General features: G+C 36.6%; 1 protein-coding gene across 2 annotated transcripts in view; it reads right to left on the reverse strand.

The window, feature by feature from the left end:
* Positions 1-12,777, reverse strand: part of LOC135071218 (facilitated trehalose transporter Tret1-2 homolog) — a 46,467-nt gene that overhangs the window by 10,352 nt on the left and 23,338 nt on the right. For both annotated transcript variants that reach the window (XM_063964993.1, XM_063964994.1), the window contains 2 exons: positions 1,192-1,451; positions 268-426 (listed from right to left, as the gene is read on the reverse strand). In XM_063964993.1, the coding sequence (XP_063821063.1) occupies positions 268-426; positions 1,192-1,451 (419 nt within the window). The remainder of the gene's footprint in view (positions 1-267; positions 427-1,191; positions 1,452-12,777) is intronic.

Genomic DNA, 12,777 nt, shown 5'->3' on the forward strand with positions numbered 1-12,777 from the left:
GTTCATAAACGGTCACATTCGTGCGTAGGTAATCATCACGATTTATTTTAATGTGAAGCAGTTACAATGTTGGTACTTCCGAACTAAAACCTCGTTCCGATAAATTAAGTATTTTAACTACTTTCTGCAGAAAAAAGAATAATAATGGTTCTCGAGTTGAAAAAAGCATAATTGCTAACTACAATGCTAGTAGGTACTAAAGCGGAGTAAGGACAAGCCAGATTTGTTATTTCAGTATCATATCGTTGTCAGTGCCGATTTACTCACCAACATAAATCATAGGAATGTTCTGTGCAAACGCAATCAGTATCCAGCCTATTATAAGGGGTATCTCCGTAACAATCAGAGTCGTTCTACGTCCGATGGCGTCCATGAGGTATCCACTGATGATGCACCCCATGGGAGTCCCCGCTGCGCTGAGACTGGCTGCAATTTGAAAATGAAAACACAAATCGTTAGTGTTTTGTTTTTTTAGTCATATTTTATTTATTACAATATTAGAGTAACATTTTCAAATGAATAACACTTTTCATAGCCGTCTTTTGTTTTTTATTTGTCAGAACTAATACGTTTTGCGTTGGCTTTTGTTTTGCACTGTGCCAAAAGTATTTGCTTTCAGTGGAAGTGACTGGACAACCGTAGCTAAATGTGTTGCAATCGTAGTTATAATAGAACACATTTATGGAAACATATAAAGAGAATAGCATGTAATCGGCTACTTAAACAAACCGAAACTCTACTGAAAGAGATTTTGGCAGGTATAAGCATTTCCCTGTATTCCCTTTATCGTGTAATGCTCATATTTTATGTCCTTAGGTTTCCTTTCGTTCGATTCCACTATGTAGGATATGAGTGTGAAATGGAACGTAAGGATGTGTGAAAGAGAAGGAAGAGTGTGTGAGTGTGACGAACGACGATTGTATTAGATTAGTTACTATTTATATTATTTTCTATCTCGGGCAAATAAATACGTGGGAATTAGAACCGCATTTCAATTCCTACAACAATTTTATTTGGTATCTCTATCTGCTAGCTGTTTTCGTTAAGTTGGCAGATAAAGATTTTTATTTGCAAAGAATATCCTAACTGACTAGGTATGAGTAACTTTTCAGCAAGTAGCTCTGAAATTGGCTAGCAATTTTGAGATTATCTAATGGTCAAATTATACAATAAAACAAAGAACAAACTTACCAATCCAACTGGCTTGATCGTTCGTAATATGTATACTAGACTCATTGCTCTTAAGTTGAGGCAGTGCCACCGCTGAGAACCCAAATGCCATTCCAGTGTTGATGGTGCCAAGGTTGGCAATCAGGGCTGCCAAGACCTGCCTAAAGGCCTTTCCTCTGGCAGCCTTGGCAGCGGCCTTTGTGGAATCCTTCTGCTTCTTCGTGTCAGCCTTGCTGATGACTGGTTTGGTCCCATTCTGGATGAAGGGGGTTGCGTCGGTTCTGGAAAGAAAGTGTTTTGTTAGGGACTTCAAAATGTTTTAGGTCAGCTTCATCGGTTCATGATGATGCGAATAACGATAGCTAAATGCTTTGGACAACAAGAATAACTTCATCTGAAAATACAGTTATAACTTGGTGGAGAAGACCCCCTGATGTCATGACCGTGGCTACTTAGTATTGCTTACAAGTTTAGGCTGAGTTGCACCATTTTATTTTGACTTTAGCAAATGTCAAAAGTCTGTCAAATTCCATACAAAAAGCACCGGCTATTGTTAAAGTTACAGTCAAAGTAAGTTGGTACTCAACCTTAGATTTTTAAAGAAGATAAATACAAATTACTATATACCTTCTGCTTCTTATAAATAAGTAACGTTTAAAAGCTCTATTCATGCATGCCCCAAAAATATTTTTAAATAATAAAATCAACGTCCAAGCAGATTCCATTTCTAAAAATAAAACGTAAACAAAAATATTTTTATCAAAGTGATAAAATATGCAGCGTCCACCATTCACGCCTATACGGCCAACAAAATGTCCACTTTAAATTCACGTTAAATACCTACTCAATATTCGATAGCACATCGCGGAATTAATTTGCAATCATTATTTTTAGGTCTCGGTCAAAATAGCCTAGGCATTGAAAATTTTCCGATTTTTAATCACTTTTCCTTGTTTTGACCTTTTAACTGATCGTAATTTTTCCTTTAGTACCCTGTTGTAATACAATGTTTCAGATGAGCTTAATTAAAACAACATGGCCGTATTCAAGTTCAGTCTTGAAAGTCACAATAACTTACGATGTACTAGTACTTTATTGTAAGTGACTTTTGTATGAATGATACGTACGTATTCTGATTCTAAAATGCTTTTTTTTGGTCATGTGAAAAAAGGCTCTCCTCAAACTTTCACTTATTTATTACATCGCTTTCACTAACGGGATCGTCAAGTTACATTTTTGAGTTAAATCTTATTTTTCCCTAGCATTTACAGAAGTTAGGTACGAGTTATTTCGATCGAGCTAATATCAGACAACTATCTTATGACGTGTCTTTCGCTAAATATCATAGTTAACTTTCCACCAAGGCGGGAACGGAGAAGTGTCGGGCGGATGGAATTTTTCTATAGAATTTGACAGCGGCGGTGGTGCGGTGCGGAGAAAAGGAAATAATATCTGATTGGTAACTTATTCAAAATGCTCTGCTCCGCTTTGATGAAAACCGGTCCTTACTCATAGTCCTAGAGCAGGGCTGGGACCTTAGCTGTTATACCAGGCCTGTTCATCTCCGCGAGTTTACATCGAAAACAAAACACGCACGATGGCCCACCTACAGGATACTATTCGACAAGGCCTCACATACGAGCGAACATTGACTCACGCACGCGTATTCTTGTGTATGATGGAAGAAAATAAAGAAAATAGTGTACTAAATACTGTGCAGTATTTAACTGCCTAAATAATAATAAAAACACAGAATGTACTTTTTTGAGTTGCCTCCCTGAGGCACTGAGAGGTAAATAAGTAGTTAATATTATTCATGATAATTCATGCTGAATCATGTATTTCCTCCATTGAAGTAATATTACTACGTATAGAACAGACATCGCGAACAAAATATGTACAGTGCGGGGTGCGGGGCGGGAATTTGACGGACAGCTGTCAGTCAAATCCATGACTACAAGTTTCATAATTTATGGCGATAAAATCAGTGGGTCTAGTCAAAACGCACTTTAAAATCGCAAACCCATCGCAAACCAGTCGCAAACAAATAAACAAATCGCAAAAGAGGTCGATAACAAAAAAGGCTTAGTCAAACGGCAAAAAATCGAATCGCAAAGCCCTACCTATCGATAATCGAAAGACTGGATTGAAATTTCCCATACAAAGGCTTAGCCAACATGCATTTATGACTCAATCAAAATCGAATCGAATCGCAACACCCGCCATTTTCATTGCGATTACTAAAACCCCGGTGATAAGCTTTGATTCGATCGAAAACCAATTGGGTGAGTTGCACCACCTAACTTTGACCGTAACTATGACGTTAACCGGTGTTTTTTGTATGGAGTTTGACAGATTTTAGACGTTTGTCAAAGTTAAACTAAGATGGTGCAACCCACCCTAAGGCTGTTTTGACAAATCCGTATCGCGATGTCGTTTTGACAGCTAGTTTGACAGCGAAGCATAGACGTAAACAGAGAGCAGAAAGAAGGAAGAAACTAATTTAAAAAAAAAAGCTAGAAAAAGTAAAAACAATCGCAAAGTCATAGACATTTTTTAACTTTTATTCGATTTTGAATGAACTTTTATATCGCCGCGTCGTTGGTGGTTCAATGTGCATTTTGGCTGCCATTTTCCGATCGAATCGAATCACTGGTGACGCGGCGACTGACATTAGTGAAAACTTCACATTGGTTTGCGATGGCATTTTGACTAGACCCACTGCACCAGAAAATGTCGTACTTCATTGATAGGATTGCACGAATAGTGACGTTCCTGCGGTCGCCTCATCATAGACATTGTGAATCGATTGTGAAAATAAACAAATCGGCTAAATTGTGTTAAATTTTCATGGTGCTCAATAGCAAAAAGGTTCAGCTATAAGTAGCTAATATGTATAATAAAAGAAAATAATGTAAGCATTGTTTTCTTTTATTATACATATTGTGCGTTTCCTGTAATGTAATCTAAGCTCCCCTCCCTTAGACTAAAATTAGCCCTCCTAGACAAGTGACAAAACGTAGCAGTTGAAACATTCGAAATCACTTCGCTCTGCCGTTTTTTGGTGTTAGTTACTTCACTCTGTGATGCGATTTTAAAATTACAACTGGCGATTCCGAATTCACAACTGAGGGGACTGAGGCTAATCGTGTTACTTGTGCTACAAGTGCGTATGGACTTCATACTAATGCTTAAGCCATTAATTATTTTTCTTCCCGATTAAAATCTAATGTAATCGATAATCGCCTTGAGAATCGTTAACTGGTATTTTCTAATTCGATAAAAAAATTACCCATCTCTAGTTTAAAACTGTCATCCAACAGCGCACGAAATATTATGAGTTATAGATAATGATACCATTACAGAGGCGACACTTCGTTTACGTTTAGTTTCTGCCTATTGAATTGGATACTGTAAGGAAACATCGTCATCATCATTTTAGCTACTGGACGTCCACTGCTGAACAAAGGCCTCCTCTAATGATTTCCACATCGCCCAGTTGATAGTGGCCTGCACCCAGCGTCTTCCTGCTATCTTCAGTCAGTCCATCTTGAGATTTTAGAAAAATTCTTACTCGTAACGGTAGGAACAAAGCTAGGGATGACCCACGCCTTCATTCCAGAACCAATAAAATAACTGAAAGTCAGAAACTTTCAGTTATTTTATTGTCTCTATTGTTAACTAACTCAGTGGTTGAGTACACGTATAATAGCTGTGAGGTAGAAGTTACGGGACTATTCCCACCTCTCCTTTTCACTGCTGCATCTCCTGTGTAGCTAGCACCTAGACTAGTTGATTTAAAGCCAAGGTATATCAGTTTTTAGGTAATGACTTAGTGCATCTAAAAATGTAAAACTTTCTAGTTTTTTGTAACATTGAAAAATCTAAAAAGAAGCATCATTTTTTTACGTTCAAGTGTTTCTAAGAAATTTAAATGGAAGCTTTTGATGACAACGTATTGCTTACTTTTTCAGCTGTCGAACGAATCACTTTTATACTCATAGGTCCTGTACATCGGTAGATTTGGTAAATAAATGAATCCATCCGGACTCAGAAACTAAAAAAATTAAAATAGCTGTAATTTTTTAATACTGGATTTGTCGATTAAATTGATCATATTATTGCGCCCTAACGGGTCGGACACTGGTGACCAGACACACTGTACAATTATTATAATTTTAGCCTATCTCGTGAGCTAGGTGTCAATAATTAGGGTGATTTACTAACTAACCAGTCGCATACGAACAACAGCAGTGAGATTCAAACAATCTCACTGATCCATGATGCCGCACGACTATAGTGTGAGCCCACCCGTAACCCAAGCTTATTTAGCTTAACACTAGGGGCTGGACGGGACTATTAGTAATTTGTGCAATACAAAGTGCTTATAATCTAAAAAAAAATATTTTTATTGCTGTATTTAACCTTCCTTTCGTATACTAATTTATGCGTCAGTGTCAAGTCTGCGATTTTTATTCTTTGAAATTTTCGTAAAATGGCTGCCGCCGCGGTGACGCCTTGTAATTAACAAATTAAAATTAAATTAGTGTTTTAAGTGCATAAATGTACAACTTAATGGTAAAAAGTCATTCCTTGATTTTTACTTAATATGTATCTGGGGTTATTTGAACAGTATTTTCGTCTATAGGATGGCATATTTCAAAAAATAAAACTGCACTCAAGCGTGTTGTCACAGCAACCGCTGAGCACATACTAATTGAATTTCGGTCCATGGACCTGTTTGCGTGCCAGAAACAGTCTAGTTGACATGTCTTCTCTAGTACGTAGTACATTATAACTCAATGATTTCCTCCGCCATTTTCCGCAGTTTGGCACCTCACGTCACATCATTTTACCGAAGTCAGCCCTATAGCTTCGGCGCAGTGCCGATCACTGACGTTTGTCAACAAAATGGTGCTTAACTCTTGAGACAGGCTAAATTACACCATATTGCTAATGACATTGAGCATCATCATCATCATCATTTCAGTCACAGGACGTCCACTGCTGAACATAGGCCTCCCCCAATGACTTCCACATCGCACGGTTGGTAGCGGCCTGCATCCAGCGCCTTCCCGCTACATTGACATTGAGCATACATTTTATTAAATACCTTCGCGAAGTAAAACTTCTGTACGTAGTACTTATTATTATTCTGTGGTTATACGATAAAAATGAGAGGACCTTCTCATTATATCCTCATAAAGTACCAATTTAATAGATTCCTTGTAAGTTTCCGCATGATCTAGCTTTTACGATGGACTTCTTTTACAGCCGTGTTTATAACGATAAGTATCAATGAATAAGCAGATTATTATGATAATGAATAGCATAATGGTGTTAGGGTTATCGTGCCGTTATCCTCAGATAAGAAGGTGAGCATCGTAACCCTGTCCGTTGCATTCCGGCTTTAAACATTGTTTTTTATTGCCAATGTTGTTATGTTTATTTATTATTGATATCTTATACAGACGTTCAGGGTTTATTTTTGGAATTCGGTCAAGATGCTCAATCAGGAATTAATAAATTCCAAAAATAGCGCTTTATAAGAAGGATTAAAACGGCAGTATTCAACAGTAGTTGTAAATACTTAAAAGTCTATATTTGGACCCGGTAAAAAGGTAAGTAAACTCAAAAATGGTATTTGTTTAGATGTACATTATACATATTGATGTTTAGATATACATAATATAGGTTCGGTCTTGTTTTCGTTCCTCTACAGTAATGTATAAGACTTTACCGAATCGATATCGCATAACTAATTACATTGTCTGCAACTATGTATTTTTATTAGCTTACGGAAATAAAGGTTTATGCCGTCTGCCAAGTTCCGCGACAATCCGCAACATTATTATTCTTTAGCTTCTATATACCTACTGCTGATAGATAACAAACAATAGTAAAGATGATTAATCTTCTAAATATTTAAAACTCAAAGGTGACTGACTGACTGACATAGTAATCTATCAACGCACAGCCCAAACCACTGGACGAATCGGGCTGAAATATGGCATGCAGCAAATGTTATGACGTACGCATCCGCTAAGAAAGAATTTTACGAAACTCCACCCCTAAGGAGGTAAAACGGAATCCACGCGTACGAAGTCGCGGGCGGCCGCTAGTCTATGATATTGTGTAAACAAAGGCACGTTAAACTAAAAACTACGTTATCTTATGCAGTTTTAATACGTACGAAGTTACAAAAATATGACTCTACATTTTTTGATAACACAAGATTATTGTATAGTTGCTACAATAAAGGTTAGGTTAAGTCTCCCTTCTTGTTAATAAGTACAGTAGCGTAGTCTCATTTCCTATCAGTTAAAAAACTGTTATTTTCCAAGATTACCCCACACAGACATAGTATGTATTATAAACAATATGCCTATCATTTTTATCACTTTAATTTAAACGCTTTGTTATTGCAATTTTTATCATAATAATTTATAATGAGACAATTTGAAGAGCTTAACAGAATTTTAACTGCCAAAAAAAATATTAGGGAAAACTGTCTGCCAATTAAGTAAAAATTAAGAAAACGGCAATACACAAGCCCTCTTATTAATAAAAGTTACACCTTAGTTGACCTCTGGCTTAAATTGTCATTTAGTATGGAAATGTCATTTTAATCTAGAGTTAGGCCCAGAACAGACGGTGAAACGCAACTGCAACGAAACTGCAACTGCTAGTTACTTTTGAGTTGGATCTAAGTTTCTGCCATAGCGTCCGTTGAGAGACCACACATGACGCGACTAGTTTGAAACTTTCAGTTTCAGTTTCATTAATCAGAATCATCAGAAAGTTGCAGTTTCGTTGCAGTTGCGTTTCACCGTCTGTTCTGGGCCTTAGGAGGAAGAAGTTTAACATCTAGCATAAAAACGTGTGCCATAGTGTGAACAGGGAAGGCCCTGTGAATGGATAAGGATCCATTTATATCAACTTCTTCTTCATGTCGTGTAGACAACAAATCTAAGTAACAGTAGTGTCAGCCCAAAACTCCGCTACAAGAGTGGCGTTGTCAGTAGCGTTCATTAAATCTTCGTACGTTAGGTATATCTTCTAATCTACATCGAATAACATAGTAGGCAGGCCAAGATAATAATATTATGCCAGGAGATATTAGTTAATTGTTTTGCTTTTAATATTCAATGATCACCACGAAAACACGTGCTACTATAAAGATAATATTATGTAGGTAATTATTATGCCGGCCCCGATGAATCGATAGTAAAAATCTATTGACGTCATTCATGATTATTGTGTGTTTATTTGTATAAATAGCTTTTGCTTTAATAGGTTAATTAAAGTTATCTATAGAAGGTGGGATGGGTGTTTAAATTAACAAGATTATAGTCCTTTCATAAACATCACTCAGACACATTTACTAAAAAAGAAGATAGGTAGGTCTGACGTGGGGGCATTATCGTTAAACAAATTATTTTTCTCTTTTTATTTTATTGTTAAAGTTTTGCCACTGAAAACACACTTTTTATAGATCGTTTCATCCACGAAGACGCACCCCACCAATTTTTGGTCGAGGGAAGCGCGGGGTGCGGGGAGTTTGATCCGAGCAATCCGAGAATCATTATTGTAGTGTGTGTGTGCACTCGTGGATGACTTAGCGTGTACCGATAACACTCAAACATTAGCGGAAGAATGGTGGGGCGCGTCTTCGTGGATGAAACGATTTATAGGCAATGTTACGGACGAAGCTTTTATACATACTTATGTCCAAGCTTTTTATAGGGTAATTCCAGGATACATGCCCCAGTGGGATAGGTGCCGCGATTTTAAGTACACTATGTTACAAGCAACTTAGCCTAAAGTTATAGTACCTATAATAGAAAGGGACCTCCCTGTACCACTTTTCGCCTCGCAAACCATCAAAGAGTGCGTTCGTTTAGCCAGTGAGAGCAAAAATCTTCCGCGGCCAAACCTTAGCGAGCGTCGAAATAAAATTGGTAAGTATCTTTTAATGGATAATTTTTTTGTCAGCTGTAAAATGAAGCAGATTTTTATATAATTTGATAGACTATCTTATAAATTAGACGGGATAGCAATGTTTAATTCGATTTTTAGTGTTATTATATTTTTTATTAAAAAAAAATTAGGCAACTATCCTTTTAGCATAGGATAGGTGCCTAATTTTTTTTGGGTATAGATGCCCTTAGGGCCATGTCCCATGCACCTAGGGGCATCTATCCTAACCTGCTCTTTTTGTCACAGGTAGCAAGTAAGAAGAAAAAAAAGAATGTAGTTTTTTTTTTATGTGACAGGAGGCAAACGAGCAGTAGTACGGCTAACCTTAGGAAAGTAATAAATAGGGTGCCCTTCTGATCGAATTACCTTTTTACCCGACTTCGGGTGGATGTACTATGTACTATTTTTAATAAAAAATATTAAATTTCATTTTTAATTCATATAATAACAAACAATCTTAGATAATAATAGAAAGAAAGAATGAAAAATTGTTTATTTGGTTCAAACATAGTAATTTACAATACAATACAATACTTGGCTTGTTTGATTTCAAAATGCATTTGATCCTTAGAATTCAAAAACTGTATTAACGAGTCATCTATCCCTGCATCAGGCATCTATCCTTTGAAGCAATCATACAGTGAGTCTTCTATCCCCCACATTAGGCGTCTATCCCACTTTTTAGAGGTCAATTAAAATGGTATTTACTCAGAATCGGTATAACTTAAACTAAAATAATTATAGTAATATCATAGACGAAAGACCAAAGTTTACAGATACTAAGGTCAAATTGTTGATAAAAACTTACTGACCGAGTTACAGAGCTGTTTCAAAAAGTGGGGCATCTATCCTGGACTTACCCTATCCAGTAACTCTTATACGTAGAAAGTAGTTAGGAAGTAACCTAACAAAAATTGGATCTGATTATTCTTCAATTGATTAATAAAGAGTAATAACAAAGGCGTGGTACTCTACTTCATCTGTGCTCATTGTTATATTGACACATAAAACGTTATTGATATTTTGGGGTAATTTTATTGGTTACTGCCAATTGATTATCGTTGACCATCCCTAAATTGACATCATTACACTGGACCTTCATAACTACCAAAATAAGGACTTTTTCCCAAGGAGACATCCCGTTTTTGCGGGATCCTGCATTACTGGATACTGCTAAACTGATTGCCGTGGAAAAGGGCCCTTATGAAACAATTCTTAAATAAGAATAAGAACACTTTATTCAGCATAGAAAAGATAAAATAAAAATACAGTACATACTTACTTATAACATTAAATTAAAACTATGCTGAAGTGGCGTCCGCTCAGCTATATTCGCGACATAGCAAGCGCCATGTCGAGAAGCTGGTTTTCAGCGGGAACCATCATACGATGAGGATTGCGGATTGCGCGCCCTCTTGACCGAGACCATACTGAGGCTACCAGCCAAGAAGGCGCGCAACAGCGTTAAAATGCTGATCTATGTTACATACTGTCATAATTATGTCGATTCTATAAAAGCGAAAGGTCATTGACTTACTCACTCACTTATCACGAAGTCTCAGAAACTACAAGTGCTAAAAGTCCCAAATTTTGCATGGGCGTTCTTTTTAGGTGCTCACTAAGATGGGATTTTGAAAAATTCAACCCCTAAGGGGGTAAAACGGTATCCACGCGTACGAAGTCGCGGGCGGCCGCTAGTCTTAGGTACTATAATTACATAAGATATTACAGTATTCAGTTTGTTATGCTTCATCCATCCATTAGTATTTAATTATTCACACAAGTGTGATCTGTGTGATGCTTTGTTCCATTCTTGCGCATAGATACAAAATATCCTTCTTTTTTGATGCCGTTTATGTAATCTTCGTCATATTTTAAAATATTTTTTTGTTCCAGCAGTTCCAGCTAATCTCCGAAACGAATAGATTGATAATGAAACGCTTTTTATTAAATGAAAAAAATGAAATTGATGACAAAATCCGTGAAAGATCGATATCACGTGGACGAAGCCACACAAAGAAAGAAAGAAAAAATATTTACCTATTTAGTAGCAGAAATTAAACAATACAAATCAACATTTATCTAGAAAACGGCACATGAAGCTAAATTCTGAGCCATTTTAGGCGACTGTGATAAACGTGCTATTTTGCAACAGAAATATGTCATACTTAATGTGCTATCGATTGTAACTAACTTTAATATCTCTAAAAGGGCTTGCACCCACAGAGACATCCTGTTTTTTGCAGGAACTTTTTTTACAGAATCCTGTTTAGTAGTACTAGGTCCGTTCTAATTTGTTATTCGAATTACAAACACACATGGTAAATGTGTATTCACAGGACAGTCCAGTTTTGCGGGATTTCCGTGGGAACCAGCCCTTACTCAAACAAGTAATAATATGTAAACTATTGTCCTTGCGAACTATAGTGGTTGGAACTTGGAACTGTTTGCACATTATCTTATCTTTTAATTTGCTATATTTTTAGTTCACTGCGGGCGAATATTGCATTCTGAACATTCTAAGTAAGTATTAAATTAGCACAACAATTATATTATAGCCCTATTTTTTTCAGTGTATCATAGTGACTTTATAAGCTTTATCACTTTTAATTATTAAACAAAACAAAACTTATGTGAAGAAAACGAAACGATCTGATTACATTAGAAATTTTAATCGTTTTACTATACATATTAAAAAATTGCGGGGAAGAAAGATGATGCGGGGTTCGGCTGGTGACTCCAAACAACTCAAAAATACAGCTGCATAAAACGGAAACCACCAACCTGCGGATCAGAAGACGGAGACCAGGCTTCGAGGGTCGACCCGTCGATATTTCTTGCGGTTTTGATTATTTCAATATCTTCAGCAAATATTCAGCGGATTTTTCACATTGACTTCGTTGACAGACGTTCCAAGACAACATAGAGTTTTTTCTTCTTAATTTCTATAGAGGTTTTCCGCGAAGGTTGGCTCCTGCGAAGGTGCTGGCCCCGAATCCGATAAACAGATTAGTGGGAAACCATCTCATGCAGCTAGATAATTTGAGAGTTGGAGCCACCGAAGAAAAGGAAGAGAAGAAAGTTGGACATAGGCCCAACCATGCTCCCCGCCTTGAAGTTCATTAGGACTTCAATAAAGAAATTTTAATAAGAAAAGAAAGAAAAGGGGGAACATGACGTATTATTGCAATTTGCTAAGTATAAACAAAAACTTCAAAATACATCCAGGAAACCGTAAAGAATCAATTCCCTAAAGAAAACAAAATGTATAAAGTCCTCACATCGAAGAGCTTTAAAGTATTTAAATTAATGCATAATAATAATGCGAATAATATTCAAGAAATAAAATTAAAATTATAATTTTAAATTGAAACAAGGCAATAAATGAGTAGTTAATGTAATAAATACATGCGTTATAAGTTGTTATTGTGTAGGTAACGGATATAATTTAGTTACTGGGCGCTTATAGACACCAGTACTGGTTCTAACAGAAGCGACTCTGACCACACCATCGGAACCGGGAAAAACTTCGGTAATTACACCAAGTACCCAATGCAAAGGCGGTACATTATCATTGCCTATTATTACAACCGTACCTAGTTCGATTGAACGTTCAGGTGTGCACCA

The sequence above is a fragment of the Ostrinia nubilalis genome, chromosome 4 (assembly GCF_963855985.1).
Source record: "Ostrinia nubilalis chromosome 4, ilOstNubi1.1, whole genome shotgun sequence".
Classification (NCBI taxonomy): domain Eukaryota; kingdom Metazoa; phylum Arthropoda; class Insecta; order Lepidoptera; family Crambidae; genus Ostrinia; species Ostrinia nubilalis.